This window comes from Scomber japonicus, chromosome 18 (assembly GCF_027409825.1).
Source record: "Scomber japonicus isolate fScoJap1 chromosome 18, fScoJap1.pri, whole genome shotgun sequence".
Taxonomy (NCBI): Eukaryota; Metazoa; Chordata; class Actinopteri; order Scombriformes; family Scombridae; genus Scomber; species Scomber japonicus.
Window position 1 is genome coordinate 11,365,613 of NC_070595.1, and position 26,115 is coordinate 11,391,727.

Sequence of the window (26,115 nt, forward strand, 5' to 3'; positions counted from 1 at the left end):
AAACAGCTTGGACACAAACAGTGCAATTTTACAGATGTGATTTTTCATATAAACGTGTCACTTTAAGATTTTACATATGAACGCATGTGTGTGATGCACTGTTACAGATTTTAAAAAGCATCTAAAATTAGCTACACCTTCTGTATGAAATATTTTCCATCTTTTTTTTTTTTTTAAGCACAAACCAAACACAGTAGACCAAATCCCTTAGAGAGAGTAAATAATTTTATTAACATTCACAATTCTTCAGCCAAAAATGCTAAATGACCCAGTTAAAATCCTACGCACAAAACTGAATGACAAAAGTAGAAACAAATTCATCATAATTGTGGAATTAAAAAAAAAAAAAGCTAAGTCGTGCCAGCTGTAGCATGAAAGGATTAATTATCTGAGTGTCAACCAGAACACAGACAAAAGCTAACGCAAAAGTAAAAAGGCATTAACATGATTCCTACCTGTTGAGCTACATAAGTTAGTAGTGAGGTCCCTTTTTTTTTTAAAACTTCTTATTTTATTTAACGTGATGTGATCAAAAAGCTTGAATACGTGTTACTCTATCATCGGCTTGCCGTTATAAACCTGTCTGTAAACCTAGATATAGATACTGTATATATTTTTTTAATTTTTTACACAGTAAAACCTTTAAAAAAAAAAAAAAAAAAAAAGGGGGGGGGGGGGGGGGTGGGGTGGGGTTTGTTTAAAATACTGGTGATCAAAGCTCTGAAGCCAGCCAATATTACCCACAATGCACCAATTCACAGAAACCCCAAAGAAGAAATCTCCTGGGTGCATCATAGTACACAGTACATTACACTTAGCATTCACACTGACTTCGCCTCCCTCGCCACACTTCCCTGAGTCCCGTCAAAAAGATTTCTGCATGAGATGATGTAACGTTACAAGAGGAGGGAGGATTGAACCAAAGAGTCCTCCTGTCACCACATTCTTTACCTTCATCCCTCGTCTCTTTATGTTTGAGTCACTGAAAATAAGCAGAGTAGAGACAATGTCTTTTTTTTTTCCTGATTTGACCAAACCAGAGCAGAAAATGAGAATAAAAAACAGAAACTTTACTCTCAAACGCTGATGATCCTGTTAACTTCTCGTCAATACTGTAACTTCACATCGCATGGTCCCGCTGAATGTAGCTTCCTTATTGGGAAACCTTTAAGAGGGCAGTGATATCACATGTGAGAGGGGCTTCAAATTAGAAAAAGCAGCCAAATGTTTTCACTGATGTCTCTGAGTGTGAGGCTGCAGGTGTGTCGTACCGTGTCTATATATCACTCATGTGACATCACTGTCCACCTTCTAATTACATGACATGGCCCCAAAATAAAATAAGTTATTTCCAGTTGAGGCCATGCATTAAGAAATTAAAGTATTTCCAAAAGCTGTCAAAAATACTATCTAATCTGAATCTGCTTTAGAACAGCTGCTGCAGCACCACCTTCATGATGGAGGCTTAAAGCTCGACTACTCTTTCTCCTTGCATCTGCCACTCTACAGTATCCACCATTATAAAATACCTTTACTTTTCCCAGAAGCCATAGAAAACATATTTAGCATCAATCTTTGCAATACAAAAACGCCTTCATTAACCCAGAACCCCCCCCCCGCCCCACCTCCAATACAAAGAGCGTAAGTAGACAGAGAGCTTGTTTAAACCTTGCTGATCATATTTCTTCACTGCACTTATTGGCACATAAAAGGGGGGAGAATAGAAATGCTACAAATCTCAATACTCAAATATTCAAAATACTTCATTTGTTAGTCTTGCTCTTTTTCCAACGCTACAACGCTTCCCCTTTTCCTTTCAGTCTCTGCTGGATATCAGTTCATAAAACAGGGCTGTGGTGTTTGTGACACGTGCAAAACAATCCGACACATCCGCTAGTGTGTACAAGGAATCTACTGGTGCATTCGGCGACGGAGCACCAGTTCCAGTTCCAACTGTGGGGAAACCTCAACCGACCCTAGCACGCCACAAAACTGTGGGTAGAAAAAAAAATAACAAAAAACAAACCAACGTCACAATTAATTCTCCTGTGTGGGATGTAACAGCCCTTTCCTCGCTGAGCTGAGCCCCCCCCCGTCGTCACGCCCGACCGCCCTGACTGAGGAGGGTAACCAGGGGGAAGGGGCTCAGGAGGTGCGACGCAGCCGTGACGGTAAAAAATTTCAGCCTTTAAGTTCTTGAAATCGGAAAAACCATCACCTCCGAGTCTGTCCCTGCGCCCACGCCGTGCTGAGTGAGAGTTCGGTGTCTCCGTGTGAGGGGAGGTGATGTCATGTTTCCAAAAGTGGTTATAAAAGAAGAAGATTGAGTTCTTCCAGCGGGAGGAGCCGCAGCCAGAGTCTCTAACCTTGTTTTCTTTGTCCGTATGAAGGCTTTCTCCCGGTGTGTGCCAGGCTAACAGGAGAGTGCAGAGTGCTGGCCGGGGGGGCTCGGCAGTGGGCTGATGGGAGATGTTTGTGGTCCAGCACTGAAATCCGGTCCATCCAGACCACTTGAGCCCCTCCCTGTAAAACTTGAACAACGAGGAGGACAACATGAGTTATAATCATCATAACGTTACATGAAGACACAGCTTGATTCAAAAGACAGAAAGTAGTTTTGTGGACAATGATCTAAATAATGTTAACATGGACAACAAAAATCAGATCCATGTGTTGATGCAGGTCTGACAAAAGAAAACAGCAGGTACTCATTAAAACTTTGTATTTCTTTAAACTTTTAAGATCTAAATAAGAGACATTAGCAAAGCTCATATCACATCTGAATTTCTCTGCTGCTCTTTTCGTGCAGACAAAACAAGAGTTCAATGGAATTCTTTGAGGTTAAAACAATTAGTGGATGGTTCAGCAACATAAAAGTGCTTCACAAGCAAGAATGGCACACATGTGGCTGTTTTCATCTTACTGTTTGCTGCTGCTGCTCTTCTGTTTTTATGACTCTACATTTCATAGCTTTAAGACTGTTGCTTGGACAAAACTTGATGTTATTTTGAGTTTGGGTTTGGACTAAAAAAAGATAACCAACAGATGAAATAATAATGACTAACCTATATAAAAAGTACATTACTGAAAATATATATTATTAATAAATAAATTATATTTTATAAAATAAATATAAAGTACAGTGTGCACAGTATCTGTAGTTTCATATTCCACCACCAGAGGGCAACAGAGAGTTAAATAAATGAAGGGGAGATGTGTTGCCGATTAGGCCGAGCAGAGAGATGATGTCAGCAACCATCACCTCCAGATTTATGACTGCTGTGAGTGCACAGTGTAATGTTATTGAACGGATGAGTGCAATTAGTGCAGAGAGGGTAAAAAATTCCACTAAATACTCTTTCACCTCATACTGAGTACAGCTCCCCTGTTTCACTTTATTTAAATCATAAATTTACTTTCAGTATCAACATACAGTGAATATAGTTATATGCTCCAACTGTGATGATAATGTCTTACATTTTGTCAAATCTAGCATTGTATACACCAAATTTGAATTTTCAGAGGTAACAGAGGTAACGGCAGGGTCGGTTACAGCTACTAAGAAAACTTTTGAAAATTGAAAAAACACGAGTTCTAAATGTAAAAGAATTTAATCTGGGCAAACTGGTAAAGAGAATAAAAGCTGCGCAAATGAGCCCTGGGCCAACTCCAAGTACAGTACAAAGAAAGTCGGAGCTACAGTATGAGAGCACACAGTCCTTTCAGACCGCCTCGCTGGAAATCATTTCTGCTCCACTGGCTTTTCAAAGACGCAGAGTGGAGGGGAAAACATAGCGCAGAGGGCTTGTTATTGGAATGCAGCGCTCAGACAGAACAAATCTTTGAAGTTTCCACACTCTGGCCCAGCTCCATTAGAAACAGGTGTCTGTCTGTCTGAGAGTGTGTGTGTGTGTGTGTGTGTGAGGGCCAGTTTGTCTACACGTTTGCTCTAATATACACAGTGTTGTTCCAGCAAGTGTGAGCTCATGCATCTGCTCATACAGGTGTGTTTGTTTCTCACCTCTTCAATTGATGAGGATGCCGGTCGAGCGTCCCTCCTCCTCTTTGATGTTCTTCAGGTTATTCTCTGCCTCGTCCACAGTGCTGCGCGGCAGATAAGCAAAAATGCAAATGAATTCTTGTCTTAGAATATGTTATGTAACGGTGTGTAAATGTGTGTGTGGGAGCGTGCATGCCTACGTTAAGAAATCCCTGACGTCCTCCACGGTGAGTTCTCCGGTGGAGTCGAGGGTGAGGTCGGCGCAGCTGAGTGGGGAGTCCAGCGGGGTGTCCAGGATGGGAGACGACAGGGTGCTCGAAGGCTCTTCTGTTTGTCCTGTGAGGGAGAAGGCCAGATGGTGAGAGGCTGAAGGCTTCTGATTGACAGTAGATATAGATATACAGTAGATAGTATAGTTTCACAGAGTTGCATTGCTGTAGATTGTTGGATTAATATTACAAGTATATTTATTTCTTTTTAGATGAATTGTTGCTGAAATTCACATTTTTTCTAAAACCCAATAGCATGCCTGTGTTACTCAAATCTCACTCCTCTAATGCTGCCACAGCTCCTTCTTCCTCATCTTTCTAAATTAACAGTATTCAATCTTTTAACAACACATTCTCAAAGTCAGCACCTATCTGGGCACGATTGGTTATGGATTCCTCTTCTGTAAAACCTAACAAGGTGGGGCGATTCAAAAAGTGGAGGTAGGCCAGAAAGAGAAGATTAACCACTTTCAGAGTCCAAATAACCTGCTTTTCCTCCTGTAAACACTAACTTTGTAATGGTGTATTAATGCTTAGTTGTAGAAGTAGCAGGTGATAGGCCCACTAGGATATAAACAAACCCTACTCTGGTCTCCACGACAACCTTCACTTCCTGCCAGGGAGGGAGGTGCTGGGCAGGAGAGGCAACTGGGGCATACTGAATGGTTACCATGGGGACCAGAGAGGAACCCCTGCAAGGGCTGCTCGGAGTTTAAGAGGTTCACAGAGAGAAGAGAGAGGAGAATAAAGAGGGGGGGAGATAATAAGAGGAAAGAAAAGGAGAGAGAGGGAGAGAGAGAAGTAAGGGTGTGTGTGTGTGTGTGTGTGTGTGTGTGTGTGTGTGTGTGTGTGTGTTCGTGTTCGTGTTCGTGTTCGTGTTCAGACCTACCCTCAGCCTGACCCATCTGGTTCTTGTGGGTTCCGTTGGCCTGCGGCTGCGTCGTCGTACCATCGCTGAGGAGACACATGAGCACACATCATTTGCTTTGGCGATAGATGGAGTAATAATAAAGCAGTTACAGTAAAAAGTATCATTTCTTTGGTTTCACAAGCAGCTGAGTGCATGAGAGAGAGCTGGTGGTAACCCACAAGAAAGCATTATGAACAGCAGGCTTAGGAGGTTCCAAATGTGGGGCCCAGGGACCACCAAGGGTCACTGATAGGCTTAAAGGGGACCATGGCGAATGTGGTGAATTTGACTAATTCTGCTCAGATTCTGATAATATGCAAGTTAGTTAGATGATGCATAAAGTCTTGACAAATAATTTACAAAAACATTTATGTACATTGGACGACACCGATATGGAAACATTTGAGAGTCCGTGTGGTAGAGAATACATACTTTACAGATGTTATGGTGTTTTTACGAACAGAAGTTGTGCGTCCTAAGGCGAGATACACCCCTGCTATATAATTGTGTGTGTGTGTATGTGTGTGTGTGTGTGTGTGTATTACCTGGCCAGTGTGGACTCCAGTGGCCGGTCCAGCTGAACAGAGCAGAGCGGTTCAGTGAGGACCTTGGCAGACAAGGAGAACCTCTCGTACTCTGAGGGAGAGATCAGGTAGAACCCTGCGTAGAACCACACACAGAGACAACAATTAGATACATAGACTTGTGATTAACTGTAAAAACTCCACATGATGTGTGCAGTTTATGCAGGGACAGGCACCTTCATTAAAAATCAAGTTTTGTCCTCACCTTGTCCGTACTTGGTGAAGACGCAGGATGCGATGCCACTGATGTCCTCTTTACGGATGCAGTCATAGCGAACCTGAAAATACACAAAATATCATCATTAAATAAAGACGAAGTGAAGTGAAGTGAAAGTACTGTAGTAAGTGTTCTTATGTACTAATCAAGTGGCACAATTGCAGTAAATACCACTACAATGCACAGAATCATACCCCTGAACCCTACCTGCGGTCTGAGGCCAGGTATGTTAAACAGGTGCATGTCCCCCAGGTTGGTCAGACAGACCAGTGTGTGTTCGCTGTAGTCTTCCTGAGCTGCCGAGTTGAAGACCACCAGAGCCACCTTCCTCACTCGACAGCCTTCGTGCGCTGTCAGCTTGAACTTGGTCTTAGCGCTCACCTTGGGGAGAGAGAACACCTGCAGAGAGAGCAGAGGAGAAAAGTCAGTCATTAAAAAAAAAAAAGAAAAAATTTATTATACATTATACATTATAATCCATCTTTTTTCAGCTTTTACCTTGAGCTGTTCCTCTGAGGCGATGAGCACAGAGTGAGCGTTGGTCATGTCCGGGGCGATGGAGAGGTCCTGCGAGGCTTCGTACGGGTCGGGTAACGGTTTCCCCCGGCCGTCCAACACGCAGATCGACACCACTGGGGCCCTGTGCATCAGCTGGATCTCTTTACCCAGAACTGCCTCCACGCACACACTGCTCTCTCCCGCGCCGCCCCGCTCACACACACGCCCCGAGCCCACGCCGGGCACCTCCAGAGCATAGGCGTACACGCTGCCGGAGTTGGTGCCCGCCCATAGTGTGGGGCCGTGATGCGTACCTGTTATAGACACAAAGAGAAATCAGAGAGAGATTGAAGTGAATCATATTTTTTTTTAAAAGGCAGAGAATTTGTAAAAAAGGAAATTCCAAGTCTTGATGAGGAAATTAACACACCATCACGCAGGAAGGTGTCGGCGAAACAGAGACATCGGACCACTCCAGACAGCGAGTCGTCTGCTGACCGGGGTTCAATCCTTCTCTGTACCGGAGCCATGTCCTCCTGCTCTGCTAGAGCAGCGTTTGCCTCTTGGACCTGCACATAACACACATACAAACACACACAGTCACAAATACAGAAATGGAATGAACTGTACTTGCTCACCAGAGATTGACTGACAGACCTTGCTGGTAGGCGTGGTGATGGTGCGTTTCTTCCCAGACACTCTGCTCTTGCGGATGCGTCTGAAGCTCTGTCGTAAGGACTTTTTCAAGGATTTGACTCTAGACAGGGGACCCTCCATCGCCAAGGAGTCATTAGGGTGCAGGGTACACCTAGGGGAACAATTTGGTGACTTTGATTAATTTATCTAATAACCTATTCAAGCAGGGAAAGTAAAGACTGAGGAAGCTGAGATTGAGTATAAATCCTGAAACATCCCTTTTTTGCCTCATGAACACCCAAAAATAAGAGTTAATAGAACGAGCTGTGACTGTGTTCCTACCTGGCCAGCACAGCGTTTCGTCTGTGGTAGTCAAAAAGGCCAAATCCATGACTCGTCCCGAAGGAGATCAGGTTCCACTCGGCGTGCAGTGCCACCGCTGTGACAGAGGCCGGGGGCAGGCACTGCACCAGCACCAGCGGCTGAAAGCCTGGAGGGAAGGGGGCGGGTTTAAGCCGCGGCTCCAGCCTGTCATGGCCCTTCCAGGTGAAGCCCTCCCTGTCCTGCAGCAGGTCGACCACCGACACGTCCACCAAGTGGTCCGAACGCTCGTCACTCAAACCCAGCACGATCACCTGGAGAGATGAAAGGAGGAAGGAAACATAATGACTCATTGAGTACAGCCATAAACTGACATCACACAAATGGAAGCTGACCACCAAAAAGTTCAAATTACCAGCACACCTACAAAAAGTGGAATGTTTTCAGAGAACTGCAAAAGTCAGGAAAAAATCCAGTGACGATGCATAAAAGTGCCAGAGTTACTTAAAATGTCAGCTTTATCCTGGAGGGTAACACAGTGGGAAAACCCTGTGTCAAATTCACAGAGTTCTCCCACTGTGGGATTGTGAACTGTGAAGCACAATTATCTCTGTTAAAATGATTGGATAATATAGATAATTACTGAACAAAATTCTCCCTTTTCTACATTTAAATATATTTGTTTGACTAAAACTCTTTAAGCTTTTTGCTTTTAAACAAAATGTTTTTAAAAACAGGAAAACAGTTATTAAGAATAATAACTTGTATTGCATCTTCAAGAAATGATGTGAGACAGTGTGACAGAGGTCAGTGTGTTTGCATTAGTAGACTGTATGTTACCTGTCCAGCAGTCCCAGCCACCACCAGCTTGTTACTGTATTTGCACAGACCGATCTTCTGGATGCCCAATCTGGGGTCATCGCTGTATGGGTCAAAACAGCCCACCTACACACACACACACACACACACACACGGAGGATGAGATTGGGTTGTTACTGCATATATATCTTACTTTGCATTTTTTATTTGGAGCTGGTGGTTTAATTACATGAAGTCCATCACAGTCACCAGTTAATGCAGTGACACCACAACACTTCAGATTAATGTTCCAGCAGCTGTAGCAGCAAGCTGAGCATGCAAACAACTTCAAGGGACATTTTCTTCTAAACTCTCCACCTCCAACATCACGGTTTTTCTGAATCTTTAATCTGAACCAGTCACAAAACTAATTCAGTTCAGGAAGACTAATGTCAAAATGCTCTCCTGAAGCACTCCTCCTCTTCCTCGCTCTACGGCAGCCTCTTTGCTCTTATTCTCTACCAAATGCCAGGCCTGCTCCCCTCCCTTTCCCCCTCATCCACACTCAGCAAAACATGTGCGTTAATCTGTCACACACACACACAGAGACACACACACACACACACACACACACACACACAGTAGGAATTCCAACAGAATCCCCTCACATGGGAGTTGTGTCTTGGCAAAACAAGGAGTAGGAAAAGTTGGTCACTAATACACACATACACAGAAAGAGTGGGCTGATGGGTCTGGTTTTCATTACAGAGGAGAAAAAAGGGAAAGGCTCTTCATCCCATATGAGGGCCACATTCCTGAACATGCAGCTCTGTTACCACAGGATACATGAGGAAAGGTTGGGGGGTGGGGGGTGGGGGGTGAGTGGGAGAGCAAAGAGAGGAAGAAAAGAAGAGTAAAAGGAATGAGAAAACAAGCTTAAGAGGTGAGTGTGTGTGTGTGTGTGTGTGTGTGAAGACTGATATAAGTCACCAAACGAGACAGTTATGCATCTTCCCTTTACTGTAATCCCTGCTGTCTAGAGAAGAGACTGCAGGTCATATACGCTCATCTTGGACGTCCACCCACACATTGAGAAACATCTCCGATTCAACTTGATTTAAATATTCATTGAGCGCTTCTCCATTTCCTGTTAACATCTAGCTAAAACCCGTCCTGTTCAGCCAGATTTCTTCGATACGAGATTCTGCTTCCCGATGCTGAATCACTTCATTTTAATGTAACGCTGTACAGAAAACAGGCCATTAAAACTGAATCAGACTGCGGTTCCTTCAGAGTCAAGTTTTAATAACGGGAACAATGGGGAGGGCCTGTCTGAAAACCAAAACGCATGAAAACAATCAGATGGGAAAATTAGGCCACAGATGTAGTGTTACAGGACTGACTGTGTGTGCGTGTGTGTAAAAAAAACACAGATTGTTTTTTTTCCAAAGCCTGTAAAATAAGATCTTGTGCCTGACTTCTAGAGGGGAGATTTTATAACTCCCTTTTCTCATTTCACCTACTCAAGCCTCCTCAGCTCTCACCTTCCTGAAGGGCGGCCATTCCTCCTCCTGCTGCATGTCTGGGTCGTCGCTAGGGTCCTGAGGGTCGTCGCTAGGGTCGCAGTCAGTGTGGAAGACGTTGGCTGTGCTGAGTTTGTAAAGTGGTGTAAGAGCAACACCTGACGCATCCCAGAAACGCACAGTGCCATCCTCGTGTCTGTGAACACACAGATTTAAAAGGAATGTTGCAACAAAAATACAATCTGAATTCTCAGTGTATTTTGGTGGAAAAAATCTAAATTGTGCACATCTGATCATGTGATTTCTTTGGACTGGTCAAAAATACAGTTTTCAGTTTATTATTAGGTACAGCATATGTAGCCACATTTAATGCAATCTGATTCAATAACCCTGCAATACATTATATCTTTGTAATAAGTTTTGTTTTAAGTTTTGTTGGTTAATTTTGAGGCTGTGGTTTGGTGGTTTTGAATTACATTCCCTTATACTGAAATGTGTTTCTGATGTCCAGATTTATTCTATTAGATGTAGCTAAGTGCACCTAATAAACTAGAAACTGCATTTTGGAACATAAACCTCATTTACATTTTAAAAAACTGAGCAATATGGAACTACTACTGTGAGAAGCTACAATAACAAAAAGGTGATAGCTACCTTTTGAAGTACCTATCCAGCTGTTACACTTTGTTTAAACATTGTAGCTGTGTATCATTGTGCTTCATGCCAATACAGGCTCTGCCAAACATCTGTAGTTGTCCCAGGATTTGTTTATTGCCCTGACAAATTCTGCTTCAGTGTTTCAGCACATGTCACATGTTGATCATGCTTTATGCATGTGGTTCAGATCTGATTTTTTTTTTTAATGCAGCATTTAATCACTTAAATTTACTAGAGCAAATCAGATTTGTGCCAGATTATGTAATGAAAGAACTGTTGAAAACTGGATCCACCTGCAGGGTGGACACAGCTGGTGGCCTGTCATTACTCACTTTTGGGGAATTTCAGACTTGAGACCAGTTAATTGGGGACAGATTATCCAATTGGGGACAAAAACCATGTCCTCACTTGGAAAAAAGATTATTTTTGGCAAAGTAATTAAGATTAGGGTCAAGGTTAGGCATGTAGTGGTAATGGTTAGGGTAAAACTTGTAAAACTCCAGGAAATTAATTTAAGGCTATGTTCAGACAAAATTGAGTGATGTGGCGGACCACCAAAGGATTGAGCGGAGGTGAGTGGAGGTGTTTGTGCTCTAGAATGTTTTTACTGCATTTTATTGATCTGATTCACCAGTTTTCTCACTACTACCACTCCCTCTACTCATTCATTCACAACTCATTCAACCACAGCTGTTCTCAGCTCTCTCTGTTTCTCTCATCTTTTTTAAAATGCATCAGGAAGCTGACCAGCAAAGCCTGATTTTACTTTTAACATTACCAAACGAAGAGAAATGTCCTACATTCCTCATTGTAATGTCTTTGTCCTCCCTCATGGTAGAGTTTCACAGCTCTGATCAATGTGATCGCCGGCTGTGATTGGCCACCAGGGTGATGTTGGGTTGCGGTTCCCCAGAAGTTTACTCTGGCTCAACTTTCTCACAGCCAAATTGTCCACAGCCAAAATGCACAACCACCATTCAAACCAATGGGAGGACTGATGATTTCGCTACACTGCTTGATTTGATCTGAATACGGACTAAGTCTATGTCATGTGGTCTTATGTGTGTGTGTGTGTGTGTGTGTGTGTGTGTGTGTGTGTGTGTGTGTGTGTGCAGCATACCCTGTCAATAGCAGCTCTTGTTGTTTGGGTGGAGGTGCCAGGTTTTTCCCTCCACATATGGGCCAACTCTACACAGACAGAGATTGGAGAAAAGTTAACACTCAAAAGGCTGCAGGACAGAAAAAGCAAATTCACATATTGAACTTTGACCAACAACATATTTCCTGACATTTTCCATTTCATCATGACCCCAGAGCAAAATGTACCGGCCCTGACACCCAGGCACGGCCCCACATGGATGAGCATGTGTAAACAGAAACTCTTGCTGGCCTCTGCAGCTTGGTGCTTTTGTTGGGTTTGCTCTGTTATAGTGCCAGTCTCTCTGGTTCAGCCTCACACAGACAGACAGACAGACAGACAGAGATGATTTACAAGCATACCAGCTGTGAGTGTGTGTGTGTGGTAGTGGATGTTAGTCTAATCTGCCACTGATCAAACAGCTGATCTAAGCTACAAAGCCTTTGCACCGCCCTTAATTGCCCACACCTGCTCTTAAAGTTAACACAATACCAGCAAACTGATGGTCAGACTTCCGCTGGCTTCCTCACAGCTGTCGAGCGGTCAGCGTATGAGCTCTAACTAACTAGTAGCATGAGTAATTATGTTACTAACTATTATGTAACTATCTTAGAATTAAGTAACTAACTCTGGTTGTTGCTGTAACTTTAAGTGCCATAATCATCTATTGATCCTGCTCTCTATTTGTGGACAGATGCAGCAGCTGAGTCTTGAGATGATACTTGGTAGGAAGCCAAAAAACAACCTGTATGTTGAATCTGTGAGCATGCAGGTGTGTGTAGTAAGTATACACACTGACTAGTGTTGATGGCTACATTTATAGTGAATGCAGGAGTAGCCTTGGCGATTGGCTACACTCTGTTTAAGGTATTCTCAGGTTAAGCTGCTTACATGCGTCTTTACTGTAATTGAATATACCTGCTGCCATGAATAAACCAATTTACAGAGTAATCCTGTCCTCCTGTAGTATCCTGCCAACAGCTTGAGCTATGTTCTGTGATTGAGCATAAATCAATTATTAAAAACTATTCATTTGTGGAAAAGAAATAATGATCCCAACAGTGATGTTATTTGAGAAAGAACGAAAGAATGAAAAAATGAGAGAAAGAAACTCTTGGTCTTAGTTATTCTAAACAAGTTGACATGTATTAATTGACTCACTCTTGATTAAATTCTTTTTTGTTACATGGAGTAAATTGATCAAATGCATATCTAATAAATCACTTAAAAATCAGCTGAATTGACACACTGTGCTTCTCACCCCATGTGTGTGTTGGCGACCCTGCTGTGCTTTGCCAGCGTTGACCAGCCTCTCCCAGAGTTTGGGCGGGACGCTGGAGATGTGACAGGAGCAGGTGATGGCTGAGGAGTGGAGAGGAGCCAGGTAGGGAGTGGGCACAGAAGGCCACCCGGGGGTCTTGAGGTCGATAACGACCAGCTCCTCTTCTAGTAGCACTACCAACGCTGACGGGTCGTCAAACTCTGAGGGGAGGCAAGACAGAATATGAAGTGCTGATGCTCCTGGAACGACACTTTTTATACAAAATGATAGTTTAGTTGAGCTGAAGGAGCAGAGAAAGTAAAAAGGAGAGAAAACTATAATGAATCCATATAAACCAAAGCACATGCCAACCATCTTTAATGCTGGCCAGCTCCTCACCTTTCTCTTGCTCTATGCTGTGGACAGTGAAGAAGTCGATGACTCGGGACGTGAAGTCCAGAGTGACGTGGTCTTTGTCCTGTTGGATGGTCAGACAGTGGCGGTCACCGTAGCTGGCTCTGGGCATCCCTCCACTGTATAACAGCACTGATGAGCTAGAGAGAGGCACACAGAAGTAAGGAAAGTATTTTTACCATCACATCCATGTTTCAAAGGATAGAACAGGAGAAAAAAAAACATGCATGCTGCACAAAATTCTATTCATTTGTTCTTTTTTTTTTTTACTGGAATTACCAGCTTAACATTTTTTAAATAAAACAGGGCAAAAATTACTCTGTAATTTCTCACCCTGTCTCTGTTGTCCTCCTCAGGATTTTGTTGATGGCTTTACAGGGAAATGGTCCTGCAACAGACAACAACCAATAGTGATGTTAAGAAAATATGAACTGTCCCATATTCCAGAAAGCCTTTTAGTCCAGAGAGGGCAAAGAAAAAGAAAAATAAGAGCTGAGATAGGGGAAAAAAATCATTATTGTCTAGACTGTCTCATAGTCACTCCCAAAAGGAAGCTGACTGGACAGATGCCCCTAAAGCTAACACTAAGACTAACTATAACCACAAGTTTCTACTATGAGTCACAATACATGACCAGTTATGGTTAATTGAGCCATAGTCTTTTAGATTAGATTAGGTTACATTAGGCCAGCTGATACCAGAATACATATTCATCACTAGACCTGGATGACAATATATTCCATGCCTCAAACATGCATGAGCTGGGAAACACATATGTGTATGTGTGTGTGTGTGTGTGTGTGTGTGTGTGTTATGTGTGCATTTCTCACCATATGGGATGGTGGAGGACTCTGGCTGGTGATTGTAGGTGTTGCCGCTGGTAACAGCCCACACAGAGTAGCCACCATCGTTATGGGAGCTGACAAATAAGTTTCCAGAACGTTCCCACACCAGGCTCTCCAGCTGCTGCAGGGGGGTGGGTACATATGTGCAAACACACACACACACACACACAAACATCAGACAGGTCACATAGTACAATCATACATACTATATTTCTCAAATAATGACAACCTGTTGACTACTGAAGGAGTTGCCACTGAACAAATATCAGAGAGCAGAGCATCTTTGAGCAGCTGGGACTTTACTTTAATTAGTCAATGACTTGGAGAACTGTTGGGAGTAATTATGTCACTAACTTTATTCTATATACCAGATACCTGTTTGCCCAGGAACAGCTGATCGGCATGACGGGTGCTCAGATCCCATAGGACAACCAGGCCTCGGCTGTAGCCAATCAGAATCACCCCTGGTTGCTGAGGATGTTCCTGAAGAGATTCCACCGGCCCCAAAGATTTCCCACATCTGTAGTCCTCTGGCAGGCTTGAAGAAACAAAAACATTTCCCCATCATCCTCCCACATCTGTCTCATTTACCAGAAAGGATTTGCTTACCCTTCATGCTATAAATTACAAGTACATACAGGGTCAAAACAAGGTCAAATAATTGTCAGTAAAGAGGTGCTTAAATTGTTCATCCTGCGTGCTCATCAAAAGAGATGGGTCATAACCTTCCCGCCATTTACAACCACCTGTTATCATGTGACCAAAGTGAAAATGTGGGTTGAGTGATGACGCCTGAGCCAAAAAAAAAAAAAAACAACAACTCAGCATATAGCCTCCTAAGATCAAAAATGAACCTTCATGCTCAAGTATGTTTCATGTTTGTTATGAGTCACAGTTAATTTTAAAACAAATTATCGAGTTATAACTTTCAAGGCCGTTTTTTGTAAGAGAGGAGAGCCAAATTCTGACTTCATGATGTAATGTACAATCAGAAAAGACTGGACTGATTTGTGGGAGCGTGGAGACTTCAGAGCAAAAGACGAGCTCAAAAGCTTCCACTTCCTTTGCACCAAAACAATCCAAAACAACATTCAGTGTTAAAACAAATGTCTAACAGAATGTATAATAAACACTAATACTGCAGCACAGACTGCTCATCCAACAGCAACAACAACATCAAGCTGGAGCTGAGCTTGTGAACTAGACATTCCTCTGAGGCAGCAGAGGAATGTAGAGCAGGACACACCCTCAAGATGTCAGAGGATTCCCTGAGCGAAGGACAGAGGGGAAAAAGAGGGAGAGAAGAGAGAGAGAGAGGAGGAAAATGATAGAGGAAGAGAGCAGCAGACATGAAATCCAACAAACAAACAAACAAACACGGGGGAGTAGACAAGAAAGCGCAGCAACTTTCTGAGCTCTTTACTGCGGATGAGGCAGAACCATCGCAAAAGAGGTTGTCAGCTTGTCAGCTTGTCACACACACACACACACTTCGGACTGCTTTGGTAGGGTTCACTGAGGAAGATCCTCTCCGGAAGCACAGAGGCAGAAACATTCCCAACAAAGCATTCCATTGTCTCCGTCTCTCCGTTCACAAGTATTTTTAGGGAATCCAGCATCCTGCTACAGAGTCCTGGTGATGAGCCTGTGTGTGTGTGTGTGTGTGTGTGTGTGTGTGTGTGTGTGTGTGTGTGTGTGTGTGTGTTTGTGTGTGTGTGTGTGTGTTTGCGCGTGTTGGAGATTCAGCTGAAACACTTCCCCGACCGGAACACCGCATTTTGGCAGCTGGTACAAAGCCTCACTGTCTAAAACCTCCCCTTTACACACACACACACACACACACACACACACACACACACACACACACACACACAAACTACAAATTATACACACGAGCACACACAAACACGCACACGCACACACACACACAAACACAAAGCCTTATCAGGGCCCTCGTTAGGCCTCAGTTCTGCCCACTTCCCTAAACAAGCCTGGTTAATGAGGGGTTTGGTCAACCAGTAAGACAGTCAGTCACAGAGCATAAAAAGACACCCAACAGAGGCTCTGTGATACACTGCCACTGCATCAACAAGGAATGCAAAACCAACTAACCCAACATCATATGATATCGGCCTTGAGTGCACCAATCTGACTAAAAAATCTACATCTGATTCATCGCTCCTCACTCACACCACATACTGTAAACATCCAGTGGAGTATATTATTTTTTACTTTTACATGATGTCGCCTCCTCCTTTTCCTCTACTCTTCATACAGCATAAAGGAAATCTGAATGTTCTCATGGCCCCGAACAACACGACTCTGACCTGCCCGCTGCCGCTGCCGCTGTTAGGGTCAGGAGGGATATTTGTCTCTGCGTGCATGTGTGTGCCGACTTGCTCAGCTGGAACTGTGAGTGAAGGAAGTGTTCGGTGTTAAAAAACATTTCCAGAATCGGAGGCTTTATTTCCCCCTGTCTGACTCAGAGAAAGTCATGCAGGCATCTGTCGTGAGTGGTTCTCAGTTTATGGGTTCTCCAAATAAAACAATCCATAGATTACAACTCATCCAGAACTAGACCGCACAAGTTCTAACCGGGACAAAAAGATCAGACTATGTAAATCCAGTCCTCCGAAACCTTCACTGGCAACCTGTTGTCTTCAGAATACATTTAAAAGCCTCCTTTTGGTTTACAAAGCACTCTGGCTCCACAGTACATCTCAGACATGTGGTCAATTTACAATGCCAACAGATCTCTCTGGTCACAAGGTGGAAATCTCCTCCATGTGCCAAAAGCACTTTCAAAGTCTGGTGAGATTTGGTTGTTGGCCTTTTAGTGTGTTTTTTTATGTAAAGCACTTTGAACTGCTTTTGTAGGAGATGGTGCTATACAGATATACTTGAATTGAACTGAATATATCTGGTGTCAACTTTGACGTACTCACACTCGCGGCATGAATGTATACTGTGCATGCTCTACGGGCAGAACATGCACACCAGAAACTGATACCAACCTAGCCGGCTAATTTCCGGTTAGCTCTCTGTTAGCTTGAATGGGGATACAATAATTTCATTGTGTTGCTCTCCTAGACTGTCCAAACATTATTGGACCAAACTGAAACAAGTCATGTGACGCTCAATTCATCTACCATTTTACAGCTGAAACAGTAGCAACTTTAACAGAGCCTGTTACGTAAGTGCGTCAGTGTTTTTGTAATTACCGTCACTGCCAGAGAGGAGACATTAAAGTACTCCACTCCAGCTTTAACATTTTTTAAATCCTTTTTTTGGCGTGTCATTTACGCGACCGTCTCACCTCTGTGTGACCTGATCCTGGAGCAGCGTCTGGTTGTCCTTCAGCAAGAGGTGGGGCAGATCCAGGAAGTACACGCCCCCTCCCTCTGTTCCAATGCAGAGCAGGTCGCACGACCTCAGCAAGAGGAGGACTGTCACCCGAGTGGCGCTGGGAGGAAGAGGAGAGGGAAGATGAGGCATGAGTCATGAATTAAACTGAAAGTTCTTAATTTAGAGTATAAACAGGATCAGTACCTGCAGCTCTCAATGCCAGGTCTTCCTGGGAGGCTGTAGCTGCCCACTTCCTGTAGAGAGACCACGCCCTCTCTCTTAACACCTCCCACTTCCCTGGGGGCCACAGCCACCAGCTCCCAAAGGTGAATCGTGTTGTCATCCAGCAGTGACAGCAGACGACCCTATCGCAGAGCAAACAAGTCACACATTAACATTCCACATCAGTTTGGACGCCATTTTCATTATCGCTCTCTCTCTCTCTCTCTCTCTCTCTTTTTTTTTTTTTTTTTTTTTTTAATATTCAGAAAATCCTGGCACGGAGCTCACCTGTCCAGGCAGGAAGTGGATCTGTGTGACAGCAGTGGTGTCTTGGTGTAGTCCTGTGAACTCAACGCCAGGCTCCCCATAGCTGTGAGGATGCCGTCAAGGAAATACACAACAGAGCAAACCCTTACACAGCACAGTGTGAAGAGTGCCTGAGCAGAGTTATCCACTAAAGTCCACAGCCAGCAGAAACACCATAATCCCAGTTTGAGCTGCTGGAGCAGCACATGTGAGAGACTAAGTCAAATGTGAGAATTAAACACAGTGGGAACTTCGAATTTATACAAGGTTTTTTTGCCATAAATTTGGAAGGTGCAACCACTTTTATAGTGGAGAGGTGCTGTCATCTTAATAGTACAAGGAAGTGTCATTTTTAAATGTGTGTATTTTTAAATAAAGTGTATGAAGGAACAAGGTTGTGAATATGTAAAAACTTTCTAAGATGCCTGATGGGTTTCTTACTGCAGAGCTGGGCAACGCTCACAGTGTATATTTTAAGTAACAAAAAATAAGAAGAAAGAAAAACAAGATAAAGAACACCTGTATGAAAAAACAACAACAAAAGACACAAAATTGGTCATCTATAATAAATAAAAAGTTATGTAGTAACATGTAAACATAGGTACGTACATATTGATATGTGAAGACTACACAGCAATAAAAGACTAAGATTATGTTTTGTAGTAAGTTGAATGAGGCCTGAGAGTGTGTCAGTCTGGGATGGCATAAAAAAAAGTATTTTATTCATACAAAACTTAAGAGCAGATCAATTGATTGTGATGTCAGAGAGGGTAGAGGTATTAGTCATTCATGTCACAAATTAAAGGAGCAGTGTGTAAGATTGATTAGCATCTAGGGTTAACACACCCTAACCCTCCTCTACTCTTCCAAGTGTGTAGAAGAACCTACATTGGCTGCAAAACGCATGAAAATACAAAAGGCCCTCTCCTTCCCAGTGTTTGATTTGTCTGTTCTGGGCTGAAGTAGAAGCATGGCGGTGCAACATGGTGACCTCCTTAGAAGAGGACCCGCTCCCTGTGTAGATATAAAAGGCTAATTCTAAATTTAATGCTCTATTCTAGTACTTAATCATATGTTTTAATGTTTCCATGTGTTTACTATTATTGGGTTTTATTTTTATTTCTCAAATTGCATGTTTTTTTTTTAAATTTCCAATTCTTACTGTTAAGTGTGTTTCATGTAAAGCACATTGAGTTGCCATTGTGTATGAAATGCGCTATATAAATAAAACTGCCTTGCCTAAAAAAGGTAATAAAAAACACAATTCTTATTTTGATTTTACACCAATTAAAACACTTAATATTAGGTTCCATTTCCTCCAAGTCTGTTTCACTAGATGACACTAAAATCTTCCTTTAAGAAATCACACTATACCACACCAACAGAAAACAATGATACTGTATATAGACACATACTTTATATCAATACTTTAATCTGCCAGCTCTGTTGTTGGATAATATCCAAAAAGAGACACACTGCATTAGCCCAGTTTACCATTCCTCCCTTTCTCGCTCTCCCTGTTTAATCTCTTTCATTGGAACTCTAATAGCTGCAGCCCAGTATAGCACTACATGTCAAGCATGGCAGCAACACCGCCAGGGTTAGACTTCCAATCATGGTTTAAAAATATGTATTACTGGTACGGTGGGACTGTTTGCTCAAAAAGTGTCAACCAAATGGGCAGACCTAATTTCTGGCTGTGTGAAAGGTCATGTTCTCCAAAAAAAAAAGGGACAGATCATAGAAAACTAAAACCAAAGATTTGACACATTTGTACACAGCATGAACACCACATGCACTCGTGACAGCTTAGCATCACCGTCCCATCACCACATTAACACGCATGCCACCACACAGCGAGGAACATCTTAAGGCATCCTTTCCATCTTCAGAACATTTTTAAAAATAGATTCAAATGTGACCGGGGAGGATAGAGCGTGACAACACACACACACTCAAAACTGTTAATTCTCAGCTGTAAACAAACAGAAACATACTGGTTGAGTCTAATAATAGGGGAGAAATTAGAGTGCTATAAGAAAGCTCATAGCAATTACCAACAACAGATGACGCAGATGCTCAAAACCACCACTCTGTCTGTGTGTGTGTGTGTGTGTGTGTGTGTTTGTGTGTATATAATCAACAGCAATCTTTACAGAGTCCTCGCCTTTGTTAGACCAGTAAATGAAGCCGAGCTGATAAAATAAAAGGCTACACTTAAGAATTGTGACGCCATCTACACAACTGGGCTAAACTGTGAGTTAGCGCACACCCGCTAGCTTGTGAGCAATACTGACACACTTAAGCACACTGCTTACATAAGGCTGTAGGAATGTGGATTAAATATGCAGAAAAATAAGGAAATGTGGAGAGTTCAGGCGCTTGTATGGGACTGTGTGGAGTTGGTTTCTGCATTTCTATCGCTATCTTTTTTATTATTATCTACAGTTTTTCCCCTAAGAAAAAGAGAAATAATATACGTAGATACATTATTTATCTCTTCGTGTCATTCCCATTTATATCTTCAATTTACTGTTTTTTTTCTTTCCCTGGAAGACTCCAAATCAATTTATCTTCTTCTCTACTCTCTTTTTTTTTTTGTTTTGTTTTTTTTAAAAATCGCTCTAACTCTAAATCCTGAGGGAAATGAGTGACTACATTCCCTCCACCCTCCTTCTACCTCCTCTCATTCTCAAGCTCTGACAAACATACCTGCAACTCCTCTCACCCCTTCATTCCTCCCTCCCTCCCTCCCTCCCTCTGCTGAATCCCCAGAGGCCCATCTTAGTGTTATACTAGCATTCCTTGGTGTTGTCACTTCCTGTCCCCTGGTTTTATTCCCTGCAATAACACATGCCTCAAACAGCTGGAGGTGTGAGACAAAAAGTCTCTGATGGGTCATGAACCACTGGACCAGATAGAAGGGGAGGGGGGGGGGGGTGGGTTTAGACACCAAAACAGAGAGTAGAAGGGAAACCACAATATAATAAAAACGAGTTTTGCAGATTTCGACTCAATTCATGTAACCAGAGAGAGGAAACTGAAGTGAGAGCAAGAAAAAAATGTGTCAAACAGCTGTGTTACGAGGAGATGAGATGTGCGAAGAGAGGTCGACAAACTGTGAGGAAATAACTATGCTGGAAAGAGATAGTGGGACATTGAGGAAAGTTTTTTTTTTCTGCTGTGTTGCAAAAGATAGGAGTAAGAAAACTGACAGGAAAGTAAATGTGTGGAGAAATCAGAGATCCACAGCTGAAGACAGATGGACTGAAGTGGTTTGTGCATGTGACCGCAGCTCATTCATCACAAATCTATAAAGCATTTGCCCCGAATAATAGCTAGCAGTGCAAAAAAAAAAAAAACAGTGCAAAGAAAGCTGTCAGTGCATGGAGAAAAATAAAACCACTAATGACTATTTAAGACTATGTCAGAAGCTTGACACTTGGCTGGTCCTTAGTACCTCTGACAGAAACCAGGCCACTAGCATCTCCAATTTCAAACTTTGTCCTTCCACATAAACCCCAAATAATTATGTCGCACACGCAGCAGAAGAGTTGTAAGGCAGGGCAGAGGTCTTCAGTACTAAACAAATGCAGGGTGTGACGAGGACAACTGCAAACTAACAGCTCAACTGTGGCATTGTTCACACACACACACACACACACACACACACACACACTTCCTGGTCCTGGTGATGTCAGAAGACAGCTGGTAGAGGGATTCCCCAGTGATGATGTCATCACCTCCTCACTAGCGACAGCTGTGCAGTAGATGGAGTCCCTTTTTTTGCTTTAACCTCATTACAAGTTTGTGTGTATGTTTGTCTCCTCTAAAATTAAGCTCCCTCCCCCAAGGGGTCTGCTGATTGGCCAACAACTCCTCAATAGAAGTGGGCAGATAATAAATGTGTAAATGTGTCACATTCCTGTGCTCCCTTTTAAAAACACTGATACATAACTCTGCTGGCATGTAGAGAATAAATAATTAAAATTCACACAAATAAACACTGCAGCCTCATCAATCTGCTTCCACTCACGTTAATCTCTGCTTAAACATGAACTTGACTGACAGAAATAAAAAAGCATTAACAAGCATCACCATTGTTTTCACACTAAGAGGACATTTTGAGCTATTGGCTAATAGCTTTGTTCACATTAGCAGTTTAACAGAAAATAATAACGTACATTTTCAATTTAATGTCAGCAGCTTGTATTGTCTGAATTCTAAGCATGCCATCACCTCTAGCTGATTATCTAAATATCTTTGTTGCTCTCATTGTGTCCGCATGAGTCTAGGTTTTTTTCCTTATAAAAACCATAATCCTATTACCTGTACTCTGTGTAGTGTCAATCTGTTATGCCCAGTCAGCATAATGAAGAGGTCATCATGAACAGCAATTCCAACATGAAAAAGGACAGAGCAGTGTAATTACACATAAACTGATTAGAGAGGGATTAACTGGAATTAATATGAATAGACAGAAAGGCTAAAAGTCTGTAGTATTACTAGTGGCTCATAGAGGCTGCAGTGTGGAGCATGAATGATTCATTCAATAGCAATCTCCTTTTTAGATTTTTGTTTGTTTTGTTTTTTGATAGATGGTGTAGTATAACAGGTCAGAGAGACACAATGAAACAGGATTCGTCCTCTGGAGATCATGAATATCCACAGAAAAGTTCTGGGAAATGAAAGAATAACTTTTTTTGTCATGAACCAAATCTTTAGTCAAGGGGAGATTCTGGTTGGATTGAGGGCGTGAAAAATGGACACATAAAAAAAAATGTAGTAACAGTCCCTTTCACTTCAAACATGCCACATACAGTAAAGATGTGGCTAAATTGAAAAGATCAGGATAAAAAGACAGAAATGGCGGATGAAAGGAGCTGCTGCAAATTCTCAAGATGCCTAGCCAGGAAGGAACATCAGAGGCTTCTTCTCCACACACACACACACACACAAACGCGCAAGACCATAACACCAAAAAGCTAAAAGTCAGGTCAATGCTCGGTAAAGAGCTGGAAACACTGACTCAAAGCAGTAATTCGACAGCCTCCTCTTCAATCTAATTTGGACATGAAAATTGAAAGTGCCAATAAAAAGCTATGAAATAAACCTCAGAAACTCAACAGCTCATCTCATAAAAAGCAGTGAAAGACCCAACGGAGACAGCAGACATCCTTAAAAAATAAAATAAAAAAAAGGTTCAGAAACAAGAAACAGAGATGTTGGATTAGGCCAGCCCTGCCGCCCCCTGAATCTTATTCAACATGGGAGACGTGAATCGTTGTGCGACCTGTTGAATGACTCGCTGGTTTGAACGGTGGTGCTCCGTGCAAAGAAACTATTCAAATCAACCTGCACGTTCTGACTGTGGAACAGGCAAAGATTTGCTGCATTGCTCACCAGAGAATCCTGAAATGCACACAATGGAGGCCTACAGTAACTCATAATCACTGAATCACTGTCTCTTCCTCTCACACACACACACACACACACACACACACACACACAGAGAGAGGGAGCGCGATTGCCCGGTGATGCAGAGAGAGAGCGTTAGCAAGGATAAAGCGATTTCACGGTCTGAATACAGACAAACAGAAGGCATTGTCCTCCATGCGGACACACAGACAACGGCCAGCACACTCGCTAACTAACACACACACACACACACACACACACACACACACGACAGAAGATAGGGATGGGCAGAAAGGAAGAATGAACTGACCCAAGGATGAACATATAAGATGACCACACACAGAATGTCAGAAAGAGAGAGAGAGAGAGAGAGGTGACAACATTTTATAAGCAAACTTTTATTGCCAGACATCACACAAAACGAGTCAAAATAGGTTTCGTTTTAAACTCCTGAGGCATCATCTGCAAGCATTTTCCCCTCCAACTCCTTTTCCTTCTTACACTCACACACACACACACACACACACACACACACACACACACACATATATAATCTCAAACTCTTCAGACGTCTGGCAACAGGCAGCCTTACAACAAGACAAGCCAAACAACTCCACCCACCCACTACAGAAACAATCCCAGTCTCATTTGCATCCTCTCCCTCTGCTAGTACCTCTCCACCTACCACACTCCCCCCCTCTCTCTCTGTCCCACTCGTTTAGCACGTACACTCCCCCCCCCCCCCCCCCCCCCGACAGCTCAGCAGGAAGAGGATATACTTGACTTTTTAAAAAATCAACAGCAAAGCAAGACAGAATGTTTAACTGTAATGCAAACAACTCCAGAGGATGACTTCTAATGATTTTTTCCTGATTGGCGTGACCACCTGAAAACTTCCACTTACCACCTGTCATCTACGTTTTATACAACGGTGTAATTAAGGCAATGTTTAGACATGTTTAAAAGATGGAAGCTAGAAAGTATGCGGATGCTATTACTCTCCAAGCGCTCAAGATGGACTTTCTCTTCCTTCACTTCATCGATCCTGACTCATTTCAGCCCTTCGGGGGGGGACTGATTATTTTCGCACAACTTTGATCTGTCAGTTCAGATAAACGTTCGCTTTGTTGTGCTCCTCTCGTCCACCTCCTCGCCGTTTTGTTCCTTAACTCTCCCATTCAATAACTGATCCGCTCTGTCCAACTCGGCGAGCCCACACACCCTTTCATCCCCCCCCCTCTCTCTCTCTCTCTCTCTCCAAAAACTGGGCGAGCAAAAGTGTGTGTGTGTGTGTCTATTCAACTGTAAGTGTGTGTAGGTGTGGGGGGTGAGGCTGAGGAGGAGGAGGAGGAGGAGGAGGAGGAGGAGGAGGAGGGAGAAGAGGGAATTTTAAAGGTCCTGCCATTCTTCAGGAATATCAATGAGAGTTCAAGTTATAGTCGGGGGACTGAATGACAGAGAAAGGCAAAATGAGGAGGCAGAGAAAAAAAAAAAAAAAAAGAAAAGACATGACAAAAGAAAACAAAAAAGAGGAGGAGTGAGAGTTAGAGTAGGTAGTGTGTGGGCATGAGGAGAACGGCGGAGAAAGAGGTGAAGGATGGGAGGAATGTGAAAAACGAGTGAATCAGACTCGAGCTAAACTGAAAGAAATAATGCAGGTTACATAACGTGTATGATTTTTTTTTTTCTTCTTCTTCCACAAATGAGCCTCCGATACAAACCACAGTCTGTGCAGCTCAGCATCAAAACAAATTAATTTGACTGGGGGACTAATCAAAAGCTGGAAATTGTTGGGGAGAGGGCAGGAAAACGCAGGAAATCACTATTGAGATGAAATTGTGCGGTACTAACACATACAAAAACAAGCACATGGAGAATTTAATGCTTTTGCCACAAACAACTTAAAAATGTCTTGACTTTGTTGTTGAAAAAAAAAAAAAAAAAATGCTAGATTCCTTCATATTAAGCTAAAGCAGCTGTCACGGTCAGTTTCTCAGGTCACCATGAGAAGGAAGATGGAAATATATTCATTCTCCATCATTTCAATACTCGTCACGCATGATTCATAGTGTGAAGAAACACATTTCCCCAGAATTTCAGACGAGCGTCAGTGGTTGATTAAAACGCAACAGGAAGAAATGTTGGTTGACAAAAAAGTAATAAAACTTCAGATTTTTACAGGCGGATACTTTCGAGTTGAGACTAAATCTGATGAATCAACACGAAACAGGGTGACCATGCAGTGTGGAGTGTGTGTGACCAACAGGATGCCAGACAGACAGAGAGAGAGAGAGAAAGAGAGCTGACAGCTGAAGCACACCCACAAACACACAGGATCAAAGCTCTGCTGTATGTGTGTGTATGGGTGTGTGTGTTTGTGTGTGTGTGTGTGTGTGTTAGCAGTGATTCCTCAACTTTTTACCCATACCAAATGCATTTTTACCAACAAACCCTGATGTCAGATGTGCTGAGCTGTAGACTTTTAAAGCTCTCCAGTCTGCGAGCACTTCTCATCCCAGGCAACTGCACTGGTTGTCTTGGAAACCAATTCAAAAGCTCCCTTTATTAAGACTAGACTCACCAACAAAGCTCTCGCCCAATCTGCGCGCACACACACACACACACACACACACACACAGAGGGAGGGTTAACCCAGGGCAGCGCAACATGCATTCCACGACAGGAGACAGACTCCTCAAGATCGGCCCACCACCCCCACACATTATCTCTGTCGACATACACACACGCACGCA

At 42.8% G+C, this 26,115-nt stretch overlaps 1 protein-coding gene across 3 annotated transcripts in view; it reads right to left on the reverse strand.

The window, feature by feature from the left end:
- Positions 1–209: 209 nt before the first annotated feature.
- The window catches only part of llgl1 (LLGL scribble cell polarity complex component 1), a 33,365-nt gene continuing 7,459 nt past the window's right edge, over positions 210–26,115 (reverse strand). Inside the window, exons 3-24 of one of the 3 annotated variants that reach the window (XM_053337856.1) lie at positions 17,927–18,008; positions 17,621–17,781; positions 17,388–17,534; positions 14,447–14,609; positions 14,057–14,192; positions 13,560–13,614; positions 13,212–13,366; positions 12,813–13,033; positions 11,534–11,601; positions 9,778–9,952; positions 8,276–8,380; positions 7,457–7,749; positions 7,136–7,286; positions 6,909–7,047; positions 6,479–6,792; positions 6,188–6,379; positions 5,969–6,041; positions 5,725–5,839; positions 5,159–5,223; positions 4,201–4,336; positions 4,022–4,104; positions 210–2,523 (exon numbers count right to left, since the gene is read on the reverse strand). In XM_053337856.1, coding sequence (XP_053193831.1) covers positions 4,026–4,104; positions 4,201–4,336; positions 5,159–5,223; positions 5,725–5,839; positions 5,969–6,041; positions 6,188–6,379; positions 6,479–6,792; positions 6,909–7,047; positions 7,136–7,286; positions 7,457–7,749; positions 8,276–8,380; positions 9,778–9,952; positions 11,534–11,601; positions 12,813–13,033; positions 13,212–13,366; positions 13,560–13,614; positions 14,057–14,192; positions 14,447–14,609; positions 17,388–17,534; positions 17,621–17,781; positions 17,927–18,008 — 3,025 coding nt within the window. In that variant the 3' untranslated portion in view covers positions 210–2,523; positions 4,022–4,025. Of the gene's footprint in view, positions 2,532–4,021; positions 4,105–4,200; positions 4,337–5,158; positions 5,224–5,724; positions 5,840–5,968; positions 6,042–6,187; positions 6,380–6,478; positions 6,793–6,908; positions 7,048–7,135; positions 7,287–7,456; positions 7,750–8,275; positions 8,381–9,777; positions 9,953–11,533; positions 11,602–12,812; positions 13,034–13,211; positions 13,367–13,559; positions 13,615–14,056; positions 14,193–14,446; positions 14,610–17,387; positions 17,535–17,620; positions 17,782–17,926; positions 18,009–26,115 lie in introns of all 3 variants that reach the window. The other 2 variants (XM_053337855.1, XM_053337857.1) reach the window with 2 other exon arrangements.